At 38.9% G+C, this 17,777-nt stretch overlaps 1 protein-coding gene across 6 annotated transcripts in view; it reads right to left on the reverse strand.

The window, feature by feature from the left end:
* The window catches only part of GAS2 (growth arrest specific 2), a 136,434-nt gene that overhangs the window by 29,102 nt on the left and 89,555 nt on the right, over window positions 1–17,777 (reverse strand). For 4 of the 6 annotated variants that reach the window (XM_066364334.1, XM_066364327.1, XM_066364341.1 and 1 more), the window contains exon 8: window positions 9,042–9,095. The exons of 1 other annotated variant lie outside the window; for it this stretch is intronic. In XM_066364334.1, coding sequence (XP_066220431.1) covers window positions 9,042–9,095 — 54 coding nt within the window. Of the gene's footprint in view, window positions 1–9,041; window positions 9,099–17,777 lie in introns of all 6 variants that reach the window. One more of the 6 variants, XR_010748929.1, reaches the window with a different exon arrangement.

Here is a 17,777-nt window from a genome sequence, read left to right on the forward strand (position 1 = left end):
GAGACATGTGGGGAGGAAGGAAAGCCTGTTGGAGGAAGGACATTAGGTGTAACAACTAAAAGATGAAATGTTAGCAAATAGAGAAAGGAGATGAACTCCAGAAAGAGGAACAGTATTTCCAAAGGCCTGTGAGCAGAAAACAGCGTAGTGTGTTGACAGAAGAAACTAGACTAGACGAGAGCAAGGAAGCCTGGGGACAGAGGTGGAGAGGAGGTGGGTCCGGTCCACAGTATTCACTCTGTTCTCTATTGTCTCACCATCTCCCACACTAGAGGGATGGACAAAAAAACCAGAAAGATGACCAGAGTTCATAAAGAAGAAAATTCTAGGGCCCATTTTTCAGAATTTTCTTGTGGGTGAACAGACAGAATTTAAACCCACACCAACAGAATCAAAGTATTCTCTGATTCCGGGGTTTTCTCCCCCCCTCACCACCACCAAAAGGAAAAAAAAAAACTGATGTGAGAAAAGATAACATTTAATGGGATCATTGTTTTGCCCTGGTTTCTGTAAGAATGAACAGACCAAGTGAAAATATGCAAGTCATCCCTCTCAACAGAACGCTGCTTGTTCCCCTCTGTTCCCGAGCCTTCTCATTTACAGAAATAAATAGAGAAATACCACTCTCCCCCGGCAGAGGCTGGCTTCTCAGAATTTTTTTTCTTTATTTCTTCCATAAGGCAATCTTACTGCATTTTACTAAGCAAATGTGTGTACGCATGCTGTTAACATCCTCCCTGGTACTGGGAAGAGTTGGGAAAAGCCCACTAAAGGATTAAATAATTTACAGAGAACACTAGAGGGCAGGTGTCCCTTTTAAAACACTCTAGCCTGCCCTGTGGTGGTGCAATGGATAAAGCATAGACCTGGAATGCTGAGGTTGCCGGTTCAAAACCCTGGGCTTGCCTGGTCAAGGCACATATGAGAAGCAACTACTATGAATTGATGCTTCCAGCTCTTACCCTCTTCTCTAAAATCAATAAACAACAACAACAAAAACACTCTCATTTCCACCCACCGACTGACAACCATGCACTATGTGTACTATTGGAGGTATTCATGCCTGCATCGGTCCCTTTCCGGGTATTATTCACATGCAAGGCGAAAAACCTGCTGCACCGCTCTTCAAACAAGCCAGGCTGCGTGCTGGCTCCTCTTGTCCCCTCCCAAGCCTGGCTTCTTCTCATCATTTAGGTGGCACTTCAACTATTATTTCCTTGGAGAGGCCCCCACCTCGAGCTTTCCCTAATGTAACGCCTCCTGAATCCCATCACTCTGGATTGCACCAAATGTTTTCTTCTGACACATGCCAGAACCCAGTCATCTTGTATATTTGCTAATTTAAAAGTGCATTACTAGAAAGTACTGTATACTCTTTCAAGGCAGTGACCTTGTCTTTTTTATTCACCGTTCTATTCTTGGGACCTAGAAAAGCATTTGTGGAATATCTGCTGAATGAGTACTATTATTATTCACATCACAGGTAACTAAGTTATCAAATAACTTGATCAGGGTGTGCAGCAAGTCGATGACAGAATTACTTAACCTCAGAGACTCTGAAACTATAAGAAATTTCTTCTTTTAACTATATTTTTTTGGGAAAAAGTCATTTAAAAATCTCTCCTCTATGCTCTTAATGTCCAATCAAGTCTACCCTCAAAATACTACTCATGTTGTCCATTTTTTTCTTTCCATTCTCTCTGCCACCATTTTAATTAATGCTAATATCCTATAAACAATTGGAATAATTTCCTAATTAATTGCTCCAACCTATATTCAACCCTCTTCTGGGTAACTGCCTTAACTTTCATTTTATCATGCTATATCTACCTCAACACCCCAATGGCGGTCTAATACTTTCAGGTTAAATTGCATTTTGACTTTATATTCAAGGCCCTCCATATTTGCCCCCAACCTACCTTTCTCATATTATTCCCTATGTAAAGTCTTCATATGATCTCCAGAAGAATTTGGCCCTCTCCCTATTCAAACATTGCCTGAGTTCTTCCTATTCCTTTATTATATTCACCTTAAAATCCTCTAAAAATGCCCTCCCTTATTCAAATCCCATTCATTTCTCAAGACACTGGTGAATTTCTATCTTCTTTTTGAAAGCTTTCCAGATAAATCCAACTCACATTGGCCCACTTGTATGTAAATTCATCAGGGCCTGGAACAGTGCCTAGCTGATTGTAAGCAAATTTTTGTCAAATGAATTAGTGCATCTGTAGTTGAAGTAAGTTCCATCTTATGGCACCTTTTATTTCATCTTATTTTATTTTACTTGAGTTATTCCTTTTGGGCTTTCTTTCCAACTAAATCTTTGAGGTCTGAGTCCCTGACTGAAATCCAAATCCTTATACACAGGAGATAATATCTGACAAATTTTTCCACATGCTTTAACCAAGCGAGCCAAATGTCACATAGTATTATTGATAAACTTGCCTTTCTAATTTCTTTTTTGGAGTTATCGTTATTTTATTTCTTTATTTTTTATCCTATGAAAAGGGAGGCAGAGACAGACTCCTGCATGAGACCTGACCAGGATCAACTGGCAAGCCCAATAGGGGAAAATGCTCTGCCCATCTTGGGCATTGCTCTGTTACTCAGCAACCAAGCTCTTTTTAGTGCTTGAGATGGAGGCCATGGAGCCATATCTCAGTGCTTGGGGCCAACTCACTCCAATCTATTCATGGCTGCAGAAGGGGGAGAGAGAGAGAGAGAGAGAGAGAGAGAGAGAGAGAGAGACAGGAAGGGAAGGGGCAGGGAAGCAGATGGTCATTTCTCTTGTGTGCCTTGACCGAGAATCTAAATCAGGACATCCACACATGGGTCGATGCTTCACCACTGCCTTTCTAATTTTTTATATGGCTCAGGATTTAACAACTACACTTAAAACAATTAACCCTATAGATCTGAACCAGAGAGACCAGGAATCAGCAAAATATAGCCCATAGGACAAATCCTGCCCTATCTTATTTTTGTAAATAATTTTATTAGAACACTGCCATTTATTACATACTGCCATTTATTACATAGAGCTGAGTAGCTATGACAAAAATTGAGATTTTTGTTGAGATTCAAAAATATTTTCCTTCTTTTTCTTTGGTTAATGTTTTCATCATCATTGATATACTGCAAAACAAATAATTGATCTAGCCACTTCTTGTTGGAAGCCTAGCTGCATTTGTTTTTAATTTTTCTAATCCCCACGAAATGAAAACCCAATAGCTGTGGTGTGCCAACAGTGTAAAGATACCAAACTAGGCACCCAGGATAGAAACTAGTACAAAATACTGCTCACACGCTTCAAGGCAACATATACAAAAAACAATGACCAGTGTTACATTTTCTCAATGCTAAGTATCACCATGAATGAATGAATTAATACAGGCTGAGTCATTACGTGAGGAAGGATGAATTAATACAGGCTGACTCATTACATGAGGGATTAGTGAAACTGCCTTTAACAACAGAGGACTGTCTTACATAGTACTGACTCTCTAGAAATTTATAATCTAACTTTACTTTAAGAGCTTTATATATTTTTTCAAAAGATAAATTGATGAAACTGACAACTTGCTCTTCAATTGCTTGGGTGTTGATTTAATCCACCCACCAGGAGGCCTTCCCCAGCCACTGTAGCCAGATCAGTCACATCTAGTACCTCTCTTCCATGTCATCCTGTTCTGACCTTATTAGTACATGGAAAGAGCTTATGTATTTATTGATTTATGTTAGGAATCAGCAAAATATGGCCCATAGGACAAATCCTGCCCTATCTTATTTTTGTAAATAATTTTATTAGAACACTGCCATTTATTACATATTGCCTATGGCTGCTCTTGTGCTAAAACAATAGAGTTGAGTAGCTATGACAACAACTGTATGGCCCACAAAGCCTAAAATATTTCTATTTGGCTTTGTACTATCTGATTTTTGATCTATGAGTATATTCTCTGTCTCCTCACTCCCAAAATATGAAGAGACTGATTTGTTTACTGCTCTGAGCATAATACTAGTACCTGACATATAGTAGGTGCTTAATATTTGTTGCTGACCACTCACAGACTTAACAGGAAAAGGATAAATTGCATTGAATTGTACCCAAAGCTCTGAACTCAGCCACACATCTGGACTCATGGCTTTCTGGGTATATATGTGATGGACTCATATAAAGAAATTTGTAAATTGCCAAAGAATACTCTGGGAAGGATTCTTTTTTCTTTTCTATTTTTAGTGAGAGGAGGGGAGATAGAGACAGACTTCTGCATGCACCCCTATAGCGACCCACCTAGCAACCCCCTGTCTGGGGCCAATGCTCAAATCAACCAAGCTATCCTCAGTGCCCAGGGCCAATGCTTGGAGGAATTGAGCCACTATCTGTGGAGGGGAAGACAGAGCAAAGGGAGAGAGAGGGGAAGAGAAGCAGATAGTCGTTTTTTATGTGTGCCCTGGCTGGGAATTGAATCTGGGATGTCCGCACACTGGGCTGACGCTCTACCACTAAGCCCACCACACAGAGTCTATGGAGAATATTCTTAAACCAAAGAATAGTTTTCACAGAAAATGCCTTGGACTCATTGCTGTGCTTATTGGGGGGAAGAGCACTGTATTTTTTATAACCTGGCTATGGTAAAAGAAAATGTCCTAAATCACCAGCCTGATTTGGAACTGAGAATCTGGGTAACATCTGGAAAACAAGAGCTTAGAGAAACAAATTCTAAAAACTTGTTGATAGTAAATACCAGTTTGTTCCTTTTCTCTTAATTTCTTTGACTCTTGTCAATTGGTATTGCCCAGAGGTTTTATTATTGTTTTTTTGTTGTTGTTGTTGTTTTTTACATATATTTTCAAAAGATAAATTGATGAAATTGACAACTCACCCTAGTAGTAAAATATAAAGACACCATTTCCAGTCATTCTCTTTCAGTCTATATAAGTAGCTTACAATTTTAATCTATGGTAAGGTTCTCATTAAAAAATTCTTTAAGAAGTGGAAATTCTGACTGATTGAAACCTAGTTAATTCCTCTATGCCAGACAGATGTATCAAAACAAGCCAAAATCAACATGCTGCTTTTCAGATATTCTGTTTAAGGGGAAAAGATGAACTTCACAGTGTTTCGATTTTAAATAACCTACTTACCAAGATAGGAAGACTTACCCTGTCGGTCATAATACATGTCCTATCTGGAATTTTTATCAGATAGGTCTCCAGGCTGAGCTGCCAATGTCCTGACTTACCCACTCCCGAGCCAATATGGTTGGATGGTACTCACCCATTTTCTCTTCATTCTCTATAGTAGAGCCAAAGTGATTTTAAATACAATTTACTTACACAGGTGCCCTTATAAAAATTCTTTGGCATCTACCTATTGTTTTCAAGAGAAAGCCACAGCTCTTATCATACAGGTGGGTCCTCGTGACTTGACTCTGTGCCTGACCACCTCACGTCTCCCCTTCCTGAGGCTCATATCACCCTCTCCTATACTTGGCCCTCTGCTCTGGAGGCTGCACGTCTGAGAGTTTTGATATCTCTGTCTTCCTTTCATCCCTTTTAGCTCTCCCTGCCTTGGCCTTTTCCCCAGTGCTCCTGAGTCTCGGCATAGGCTGCACCCTTCTGACTCTGGCTGAAACACTCTCCTTCCTCCTGAACCTCCTAGAGTCTCAGCCCACACCTCTTCCTCCCAATAGCCTTTCAGGATTCCGTAAGTCCAGATTAACAGAAACATCCTACAATAGGTACTACTATTGGGAATTCCAACTTCAAATCTAAGAAACGTATCACATGGAAGATCAGCGAAAGGGAGATCTTTATATTAAACTTCAATGTCTCCCCCAATATGATCTAAATTCTTAAAGTCAATTCCCAGTTTAATGGGAATTGCTGTACCAAAGAAAACTGCTGTAAGGACTCACCCAAGCAACTCGATTATGCATCTCTTAGAAAAATCTTCCAATGTACTGTGATTGGAAAAATCCAGGATTGTTCTTTTTAAAATATGGTGAAAGTTCTCTGTTTAAAATAGCATACTAAATACATTTTAATCATTGATATATCTTGTTTTGAAAGCCCTTGACTTTCAGGAGAAAAGAGAGAGAACATGTGTGAAGAAAAGCCACTTGTAGTAGCTCTAACACCTAGTAATATGAGAAAGCACTGGGTTATTCTGGAGAAATACTTGTAACAGTATAAATAGGTCTGGAGATCATTGAGTATAAAATTATACTTAAAATGAAACAAACAAAAAACCTTTGACACATTAAACTGGGAATGACCGAACAACAAATCCTGGGTGGAGGCATTTTAAATACATCAGCACCTCCCTCAGTAGCCTCTGGTTACATGGGAACAGCTAACAGTTAAAAAGCTAAAATCTAAATGGTTAAACTGCTTGCCACCTTTTCTATGACCTCCTTTGGGAAGGGAGTTGATAGGGGCATCTTAAGAATGAAATGAATTAATCTAAGAAGTACCAACAAGGGCAGGCAGATAAGGCAATCTCACTACAGAGAGAACAACAGTTCACACCAGACAAGTCCCAGGACAATTCCAATTCCAGCCCTGTATAGACCTGGTAAGACCCAAAGGTGATCTAAATCTGAGGGCCTAGGACAGAGGGGTGGCCCGGGACGTATGGAATGAAGATGACTAGAACCTAAGTCCCATCTGTGGAAAGGTGTCTGAAATGAGGCAGGGGAGAACTGAAGACTAGGGACAGGCCAGGGTAAGGAGGCGCAGGATTGAAGGCAGCTTGGCAACCCTCCAGGAAGAGTCTCAAGGGCCAGAAGGCAGAGCCTCCTTCAGGGAGTGGTGGGACAGGAAGGCGGATGCACAAGCAGCAGACTGCAGCCCCTGAAGGAAGAATTAGGGGGTTAACCCCTGTCAATCTCCAGGCATTTTATCTGCTGGGTCCAAGTGGTGATAAAGCCTTCTGACCCTCTGCTTGTCACTGTCCAGGAAGTTCTTCACATCCTCCCAGAACTGCCTGGGTTCAACGATGAAAGGACATATGAGCCTGAAATGGGCCGCACCCACTGAAGGTCCTCTGTTCTGGGACCAGAAAAGAGCCCAATCATAAAGCTCAGCCCAGGCTCTCTGAGAGATGTCCCCAGGAAGTAGGTCTCTTGACCTTGATTCTTGTGCATTTCACTTCTGTTAGGAACATGGCTGTGTTATCCTTCTACGTCTGCATTTAAATAGAAACACAAGGAACCAGGATGGGGGACGCCACTCTGAAAACTGGACAAAGTCACCTCTCTTTCTCTAACTCACCTTCTCTGGGAAAAGAAGGAAGGCAGAGAAAAGGCAAGAACTCTACTGTTTTTTGCCTCCCCAAAGCAGGATTTGAACTGCCCCTCTACCCCGAAAAATAGCATGCCTGCTCCACTACAAACCCATCCTACAAATTCCATGGTGCTTATTGAGATCCTATGAACTTCAAAGATTTTCTTTAACGACTCACCTTAAAATACAAAGAATTATAATGAGGGTTATCAGATAACTACATTCCTGACTTTCTAACTCAATCCGTGCCCTCCTAAAAGACACTTATGAAAAAAAAATTACTTTAAGAGAAGCAAGGAGAAGTGTGGAAATTTAAGTAGTGAAAAGAATACACACTCATATTCCCTGAACAAAGAAAATCTGTCAGGCAACATATTTTAACCAAGGGACATCTGAATATTGAAAGGCAAACTTCACACCCAGTCAGCAAGAGTGGTTCAAACAACCCTGGTGCTGAATGGGGGTCAGGGCTGTCATATCCAGATTAGCACAACAAACCAACATTTCACCTTCATTTAATAGTAACTTGCTTTTTAAATCTTTGTGCACCATATCTCAGCAGGTCCAAGGGACGTGATATCTACTGTTTTCAACTCAATCAGGCACTCTAATGTTTTATAACATATTTTCAGGTTCAATAAGGAGATGTTAAAAGTGACTTTTCAAGAACTAACCTCTTTCTTTTATTTGTCAATTATTAATGTCTATAATCAATTAAATTATACTTCATTGTCAGAATTCTTAGTGTATGACCAATTATTTACATTGTAAAGCATGATCTCTACAAAGAAAGAGTTAATACAGTGATAGTATCCTTGAGAATTCTAGTAGTCGTCTGCACATTTCACATACTCATGCATTTGGTGATTAAATGAAGGATAAATTATTCATTAAGAAATGCATTGAACAATACTTCTTTAGAAATCTAAACTAATTCTCAGATTGTCGTTTCAAGATACAGTTATCCTATTTAAGTCATTTACAAAATGGGACTTTTGTAATGAATATTTTGTATTTGTGCAAAACAGGTAACACTTATTCAAGTAAGCTGCTCTTTTGAGATCAGAATTATTAATATTTAAAACCTAAAAATGAACCAACCCTTCTATGCACACTGGCAACCTCAGGGTGGCAAGTTCATGTTATATTCCATTCCTGTCCTCTTCAACCTTTCTTACACCCAAGTAATAAATCCCATGTGTTAGGAAAAGCGCTGCTGGTACGTTGGATAAGGATGATGTCAGGAGCAGAGACATGGCAGGAGCTCATGAGGCTCCGTATATGAAAAACCACAAAGGGCCATTTGTGCAGTGGGAACAGAAAGGAAATATGCTGAAATTATACGGCTTAGACGGTGCTTCCTTTTTATTCTATAAGCATATTATCTTAAATACTTTAAAGCAAAGACTTAAGATAATACTGCATACAGAAGCCAAATCATGGTTTATACTTTTGAACTGTTGTAATAATAAGGTTGACAAAGAGACACTCTGGAGTGTGGGACTTATACTCAGAAAAGAGAAAAATACCGGGCTTCCGCCTGCCACCCACCGTAAGCCTCAGATTGCCACTGTCACAAAGTATGATGGGAGACCCATCATTTGAATACTTTATTAAGAAAAAAAATAGAAAGAAAAACATAGGTAAATTATTCACTTTTTGTTGCCCAACTTCCCTCATTGGTCTAGAGGTCAAGGCTCCACAGTGAAAGCAAAGTGGAGAGGTTTCCCCTTAATTATCTAAGTAATTACCTTAAATGTCTGCTTTGCTTTGGCTGTGGAGACATAGGCACAACCATGAAGACCCTACTGAAACAAGAAGATACGAAGTTCATAAAGTGCTCTCCACCTCCACTGCAGAAAGGCACACGAACATTACCTGGAAATGCAAACTGTGACCTTTTGTGACAAGATTAAAGAAATCCTTTTGGTAAAAGTTACAATGAGAATGACTATTTGTATATATTTTTTCATCTCCTCCAGTGAAAGGAAGTTTTATGGTTTAATAATCCACAGTAAGTGATAACGGAAGCATACATCATCTAAGAATTGTCGACTGTGTTAGCCATTTGCATTTTAAAACACAAATGCTAGAATTATCTATGTTCTGGGGTCCTTTGGTTTTCTGTTCATTGCTCAGAACTCTTACTATAAAAATAAGAGAAACGTGTTAAGGAAGTAATTTTGCCTGGGAAACAGACATCAAGTCTGTGCCTTGTTTTCACAAGAGAAATGTTGCAGCAGACTCTAGAGAGTGTCTGATGAAGTCCTAGAAAAAAAAATTGTTAAGTAAATGAAGCCATTATGGTCAATGTGAAACCTTCTACTTTGGGAGATATCCTGCCATCTTGTTCTAACTTCCCTGGTACCCATTCAGGTCACTGATGTTGGTCCTGCTTCTATTCAAGGCCCTACAAATATATTTACCCTCAGAGAACCATGTGATCCATGAGGCACTCTATCACATTCTATTATAATTAAAAATGAATTTATGTAGCACTCTAATCTCACAGTGGTCACATACTCACAAAGAAACACTTTATCTGAAAGGTAATTTATAGAAAGGCCTTCAATCATAATTAAAGGTCATGTACCAGATTCTCTGTCTTAGCATTATGATTCTAAAGTCAAATCATCCTTGGGAAATATTTCTTTCCCGTTAATGTGATTAGATATTATTACGGTTATAATTCCTTTATCTTTTAGTCAAGGCTATCTTCCTTTTATCTTTAAAATAGTTCATCTTCATCTTCATCTTTTTTTTTTTTAAGAGAGAGAGATAGAGAGACAGGAACGGAAAGAGATAAGCATCAACTCCTAGTCGTGGCACTTTAGTTGTTCTTTGATTGCTTCTCATATGTGTCTTGACCATGGAAGCTACAGCAGAGTAAGTGACCCCTTGCTCAAGCCAGTGACCTTAGGCTCAAGCCAGTGACCTTTGGGCTCAAGCTGGTGACCCTGGGGTCATGTCTATGATCCCATGCTCAAGCTAGCGACCCCATGCTCAAGTTGGTGAGCCCGCCCTCAAGCCAGATGAGCCCGTGCTCAAGCCAGCAAACTTAGAGTTTTGGGTTTTTTTTCTTTTTGTATTTTTCCGAAGCTGGAAACGGAGGCAGTCAGACAGACTCCCGCATGCACCCAACCGGGATCCACCCAGCATGCCCACCAGGGGGCGGTGCTCTGCCCATCTTGGGGCGTTGCTCTGCTGCAATCAGAGCCATTCTAGCGCCTGAGGCAGAGGCCACAGAGCCATCCTCAGTGCCCGTGCCAACTTTGCTCCAGTAGAGCCTTGGCTGTGGGAGGGGAAGAGAGAGACAGAGAGGAAGGAGAGGGGGAGGGGTGGAGAAGCAGATGGGCACTTCTCCTGTGTGCCCTGGCCAGGAATCGAACCTGGGACTCCTGCACGCCGGGCCAACGCTCTACCACTGAGCCAACCGGCCAGGGCCAAACTTAGGGTTTTGTATCTGTGTCTTCAGCATCCCAGGTTGCCACTTTATCCACTGTGCCATCGCCTGGTCAGGCTCATCTTTATCTTTCACTAGTTGATATATAATGTGTTATCCACCTGATCTATGGTATTGCACGTGAAGGAAGATCCTGTTCAATCTTTGAAGCCAAGATTTCAATAAAATTCAGGTTTCTCTGAAATTCTTTCAGTGCATATTGGAGGGTTTCTTTTTGCTATATGATGTTGAGTAAATACAAGAAATAGATGATATCTCCCTGGTTGGATATGAGAATCCTCACCTTGCTTCTCAGAACACTTCTAGTTATTTGTCATGTTGACTGTAAGTTGTTAGAAAATGGAGGCAAAAAAGGTGTTTTGTTTTGTTTTTTAGTTGTTGTTCTTTTGACAGAGACAGAGAGTCAGAGAGAGGGATAGATAGGGACAGACAGATAGGAATGGAGACAGATGAGAAGCATCAATTCTTCATTGTGGCACCTTAGTTGTTCATTGATTGCTTTCCCATATGTGCCTTGACCAGGGGGCTACCACAGACTGAGTGACCCCTTGCTCAAGCCAGCGACCTTGGACTCAAGCTGGTGAGCATTGCTCAAACCATTTGAGCCCACGCTCAAGCTGGCAACCTCAGGGTTTCAAACCTGGGTCCTCTGCATCCCAGTCTGACGCTCTATCCACTGCTCCACCACCCGGTCAGCAAAAAGGTGTTTTGTGACTATCACTGTGGGAGAGGAAATTTGTGTTATATACATTGTGGTTCCAAGTGCCTCCTTGTACAAGGCTGAAGTCCATCTTAGCCTTAGGTGGGTGGGTAATGTGACATTAATAAAGCTTTTAATGTTCTGTGGGCCATAGGAGTTTCCTTAATTTTTCTATTAACTCATGATGTTAAAAGACCATGAATATAAAAAACTGAGTCCTGGACTGGGTAATATTATTATGGCTGACACATTGATGGGTGATGACAAATTAATATGTTACTACTACATGGGTGTTACAGTTTTGAAATTGGGATTCTCAGAAACCTTTTGCCTGATGCCAAAGTGAGAAGATGGATTTTAAATCAAGCTTCCCTTGACCAGCTTTCAAATGATGCCTCAGAGAAACTCTCTAATTATCTCTGTCCCACATACTCTGTTAGGCTGGATTTCAGAAAAATAAGACAAATGACTGTGTTCAGAGTGAAAGTCAATGACTGTTAACCAAGGTGTTGGTTTCTTGGAAAATGAACAAATAAAACATTGGAAGGATTGTTTTTTGTTTGATTAAGGGATGAAAAAACCCTTTCCATGGTGATTTCTCAAATAATTATAATTTTTTTCATAGAGTTTAGAGCCCCCTAAAATTTGTCTCTAACACAAACTAGATTATAAGAACCCTGAGCCAGAGAAATAGCATTTCTCCATAATAGCCAAAAGTATGAGAAGGACAAGGTGTGAGTGCAGTGCAGGATTAGAAATTAGCAAGAGAAGCGAGTATGTAAAAGAAAGCTGAAACTAAGAGAAGAGTCATGAAATGTGATTTCTTGCTGGGGTTCTTTTAGGGAAATGTCAAATAGCTCTCTAAATAACTCACTTTTTTATATATATATAAAATTTCTTTTTTTTAGTAACTTTGGGATTTTTATTATAAAACAAATTGGGAATATATCCTAAGGCCAATATTATTATTGTTGTTGTTGTTGTTGTTGTTGTTATTATTCAGTGAGAGGAGGGGAGGCAGAGACAGACTCCCGCATGTGCTCAGACTGGGATATACCTGGAAAGACCACTAGGGGGTGATGCTCTGCTCATTTGGGGCGTTGCTCTGTTGCTCAGCAGCTAAGCTCTCCCTACTGACTGAGGTGGAGGCCATGGAGCCATCCTCAGTGCCCAGGGCCAACTTACTCCAATTGAGCCATGGCTGCAGGAGGATAAGTGAGAGAGAGAGAGAGAGAAAGAGAGAGAGAGAGAGAGAAGCAAGAGTGGGAGGGGTGGAGAAGCAGATGGGCGCTTCTCCTGTGTGCCCTGAATGGAAATCAAACCTGGGACTTCCACATGCAGGCCAACACTCTACCACTGAGCCAACCAGCCAGGGCCCTAAGATCAATATTAAACTGAAATCTTTACATCTTGTTCCTCCCAAAATCCTCCCAAAGATTTCCTCAAGATCTTAGCATGCTTCTAACAAGATGGCAGGAAATGGCAGAATGTATCCTGAAATAACACACAACCAAGCTTCAAACAAAAATGTTAAGACTAATAGAGTTGAAACATGCCATTCCAGTGAACTCAAATTTGGTGTGAATCAGTAAGACTCCTGCAATGAAAGGCTGGGCAGTTAGAAAAAGGAGGCACTTGCTGGGTCCAGGTTCAAGGTTCCAAGTTTTTATGGAGGAACTGAAATTCAAAATGTCAAGTATTAGAGAAGAAATGCAACACAAGGTGTAAAATAACCAAGTCACACAGAAGCTTAATTCATTGATTTTATGAAAAAGATAAACCACCCCATAAATGAGTCGTATTTTATTACAGTCCCTGCTGTAATGAAAATATTTCCACCATGCTTGACTACATTCACTACAAACTCAAGATGGCCACATTTGCAAAGTACATTCCTCAATGAATCTGGCTGTATCCTGTTTATGCAACTCAAGCCCATGGGAGAATTATATATAATTTATAATGTCAGATATTTCACAGATTTATGCTTTGGCTGCTAGAAGACTCATTAATAATTCAAGGCCATGACACATTATGTATAATTGTTTCATTTCTTTTCCTTTTGCAAAAAAAAATATATCATTCATATTTTTAATCATTAAAATCATTCACATTTATATCAGCAGAGAACATATAAACCAAGAAATTGTTGTTGTTAGGAAAACTACAAAAGGAAGGAAGAGAAAAATCTTATAAACTTTACAAATTCACGTTATTGTGTAATATCTACTTTGTAATGCAAGTCAAATGAGACTTAAATCAAAAACACAGTGAATGACTAAGTGTTTCCATTTTTGTTAAGATAAAAAAAAACTTCAAAGGGAAATTTTATAGTGTGAAGTTTAAAATATATGGAATCTAACATATAAAGATTTATAATATGATTTAACCCTAGACTAACTACTTATTAGCTGGATTACCTTGGGAAAGTTGTTAAATCTCTTATCTGCAGTTTACTCAATTTAAAAAGATATGTAAATTAACAATCACTGATTTTTCTCAGAGAGTAGTAATGAAAATAAAATGAGAATGTACAAGTGAATACACTTTATAAACCATAGAAAAGTAAGGTATTCTCTACCACCATCAAGAAAAAGGATAAAAATAGTTCAGAAAAAAAAATGTTATTTACAAATTATGCAACATCCATTTTTAGGGAACTTGCTTTTAAAAGCACTAATTGCTATGTTAAAAGTTTTCAGTTTGTGCTTTGGCCTAAGTCTAATTTAAACCCTTTCATTAAAGTATGAAGAGGTACACAAAAACAATTTTATCTTCCTCGTTTTCCACAGCATGTTCAGAAACTTCGTACATAATCAAATTAAAGGATTAAACCCTAATTGCATAAAAGCAAACTGAAAATGGATACATATTTCATTGAGAATATCCCTTAGTTTCTTCATTCCCAGAATAAATTTTGGCTTCTGGAAGATTATTCAAGTCTGGTCAATATATATATTTTTAAAAATCAATAAATATGCTGTACAATACGAAAACCATTCTGGTTGGTTTTTCTGAAAAAAAATTGGGGGGGGGGGGTTGTTGTTGTTTTTTGTAATGCTCATTGTTTCCTGGGTACTTTCTTCTGACCTTCCAATGGGGGTTGACTATTAAATTTCTATTTTGCCAAAGCACACCAGCAAAGGGATGAGTGAATTAGGAGCTGCACATTAAGTACGGTTCAATTATTAACGGATGCTGAAAGGTTGAGGAACAATACTCACAACATGACCTGCTGAAAGACTAGACAGTCTGAAAGAGAATGAAAGCATAGACTGTAATTAAAACCATGGGCTCTGAAGTCAGACATCTTTAATTCAAAGAAAGGTTTTGACTCTTACAGCTCTGTGGCCTTTGGCAAGTAATTAATTCCCTAACGTTTGGTTTCCTTATTGTGAAAATGGAAATCATAATAGTGTCTCTCTCAAAGAGTTGTGAGGGCTAAATAAAAGAATCCAAGGAGAGTAGTTAGACAAGCACCCGACACACTGACGACATACAGGGAATATTAAATGGTATATGTAATGAAACGTGGACAAAATAAAAGTTTATTTTTCTCACAAAATTCTTGACTAGGGGTATAAATTTCAGGCACAGAAAAATCAACTTAATATTTCTCTTAAAATCAAAATGCCCAATCGTTGGATTAATCAACTTTCTGATATTGCTCCTTTTCACTACACATACACACACCATACTATAATACACACACACACATATGTGTATATACATACACATATACATGTATATATACATATGCAACAAATCTATCTTCATAGCAGAAAAGCTACAGCAGTGCAAAAATTGGAAATCACAGGACATGAAGCCACTGAATTTTCCAATGCTTCTAGAAGTTTAAATAATTTTGATTTGTGGCTGGTGAGAAAAAATTTTTCAATCTATTCTACATGCAAGGTGAAAGAGAGTCACAAATGTATTGTACAATTTACAGGCATTGTAATCCAGGTGAAGATGAGTAGAAGTGCTAATCAGACCAGGTGAAAGGTAAACATAAATTTTAAAACTACTCATGGCTAGGTGGCCAATAATACCAAATTCTCAGGAGAAAGGATCTTTGGTTTTGAGTTCTCATTTATGTATTGTTCTTCTCACTTGATATACCCTCTTAACAGTTCCATGGAAAGAGAAGTAAATTCTCTAACTTAAATAAGAATAGAGATTTGCCCATATATACATATTAGCTAATCTTTCTGTTCTTGTAAAAGATATCAACTAACATTTTTCTTGCTTTTAAAGGTGGATGCAATCTGCAACAAAGTCTAGTTTAAATTTTTCTATGTTTAAAATTTTTCAATCTTAAGAAATAAATCTCAGAAAAACAACACCCTAACAGCCAATTTATTTTTACAGCAATGGTGAATCATTACTCATTTATTTTGCATTCACACAGGACATATGCTTTTCTCAGAAAGAAGAGTTTAAGAGGACCTACTAACATTTGCAAAGTCCCTTGAGAGATGTGTTACCAAAGTGTAAATTAGAACCATGTTATTAGCCCAGCCTCATGAAACATGAATGAATTCCAAACAAATGAGTGTCTTTAATGGAGCAAAATATTATAAAAGGTAACTTAAAATCTGATGTTATAATGTTTGAATACATTTTAAATGTTGCTGCTTGCTTTTCCTGAATAAGTGATCTTTTAAGGAAGTTGGGCAAAGAAAGGGGCCCAGTCTGAAAATATTCATATGCTAATAACAGCCATCTCTCTCACCATGGATCAGAGCACTATAACCGTTGTCTGAGATTTTGCACACATCAGAGGCAAACATGGTCATATTTTCCCTAGAAATGAATGAAAGACATTAGATGATTTTGAAATCCTAATCACTGCTCTTATAAATTGTTAAATTGCAGGAAAGGTTTACATTAATTTTTTTTTTAAAAAATGAATTTTTGACATTCACCTGCTGAGTAATGGCTATCTGTACGTTTTCACCAAGATAAATGGAAGTATTATTCTGCTTGCTACTTGTTTAAAACTCCTTTGCAATTTTACATAACAGCGCATTTTTCATTACCAGGAAAGGTATGCAATTTGAACCATGCTACTTTTTTTACTCACAGTAAATCCATATGTGTCATCAGAGCAGAAAAGGAAATAATATCAGTCGCTATCATTGGACCTTCCCTTAGAGTGAGTCCCAGAAGACATTGCCCGGCTGAGTTGCTATAGCAACAGAGCTCTGGTGCCTCTTTTGCTTGGTTTGTTACCGTGAGTTGATTTTTACCGCACAGGTATAATCCTGAAGAATTTTTATAGTAAAGAAGAAATTACAATGAATCAATAACAATGTGTGTGACCTTTCCATTAATCCAAGATGATTTCATTTAAAAGAAGTATAGCAAAGGTGACTCCATAACATTTCAAATCCCTTTGCTGATTTCCAATTAAATTATTCATTCTTTTCTTTAGGCTCTTTAAATAGTCACACTTCTTAATTCCCCTAAGGCAGGGTATTGCCATGTGAAAATGAAAATTCCCTGAACCATTAGGGTGTTAGCATGAAACTTCACCTGATTTTTTTTGCAAGATTTTATTTTTATTTATTTTTCTATTAAATTTTTGGGGTGAGCCCTGGCCAGTTGGCTCAGCGGTAGAGCGTCGGCCTGGAGTGCGGGGGACCCGGGTTCGATTCCCGGCCAGGGCACATAGGAGAAGCACCCATTTGCTTCTCCACCCCCACGCCCTCCTTCCTCTCTGTCTCTCTCTTCCCTCCCGCAGCCAAGGCTCCATTGGAGCAAAGATGGCCCGGGCGCTGGGGATGGCTCCTTGGCCTCTGCCCCAGGCGCTAGAGTGGCTCTGGTCGCGGCAGAGCGATGCCCCGGAGGGGCAGAGCATCGCCCCCTGGTAGGCAGAGCGTCGCCCCTGGTGGGCGTGCCGGGTGGATCCCGGTCGGGCGCATGCGTGAGTCTGTCTGACTGTCTCTCCCCATTTCCAGCTTCAGAAAAATACAAAAAAAAAAAAAAAGAAAAAAAAGAAAAAAAAATAAATTTTGGGGGTGACATTATTTAAAATTATATAAGTTTCAACCATACAATTCTATGATACATCATCTTTATATTGTATTGTGTCATATGGTTTTACCTAACTATGAAAGTCTGCTATAAAAATGTCTTGATATAATATTAATCCACTCTTAAATTATCTACAATTAGCAAGAAGACTCACAAGACTCTACTGGCAATATAGATTTATCTTCTGACTTCATTTAAAAAGTTATCAATACAGATAACAATACAATACACCTTATAATGTATAGAAGTCTAATTGGCTTTGACTATTAAACTAGATAGGTCATA

The sequence above is a fragment of the Saccopteryx leptura genome, chromosome 1 (genome assembly GCF_036850995.1).
Source record: "Saccopteryx leptura isolate mSacLep1 chromosome 1, mSacLep1_pri_phased_curated, whole genome shotgun sequence".
Lineage (NCBI taxonomy): Eukaryota > Metazoa > Chordata > Mammalia > Chiroptera > Emballonuridae > Saccopteryx > Saccopteryx leptura.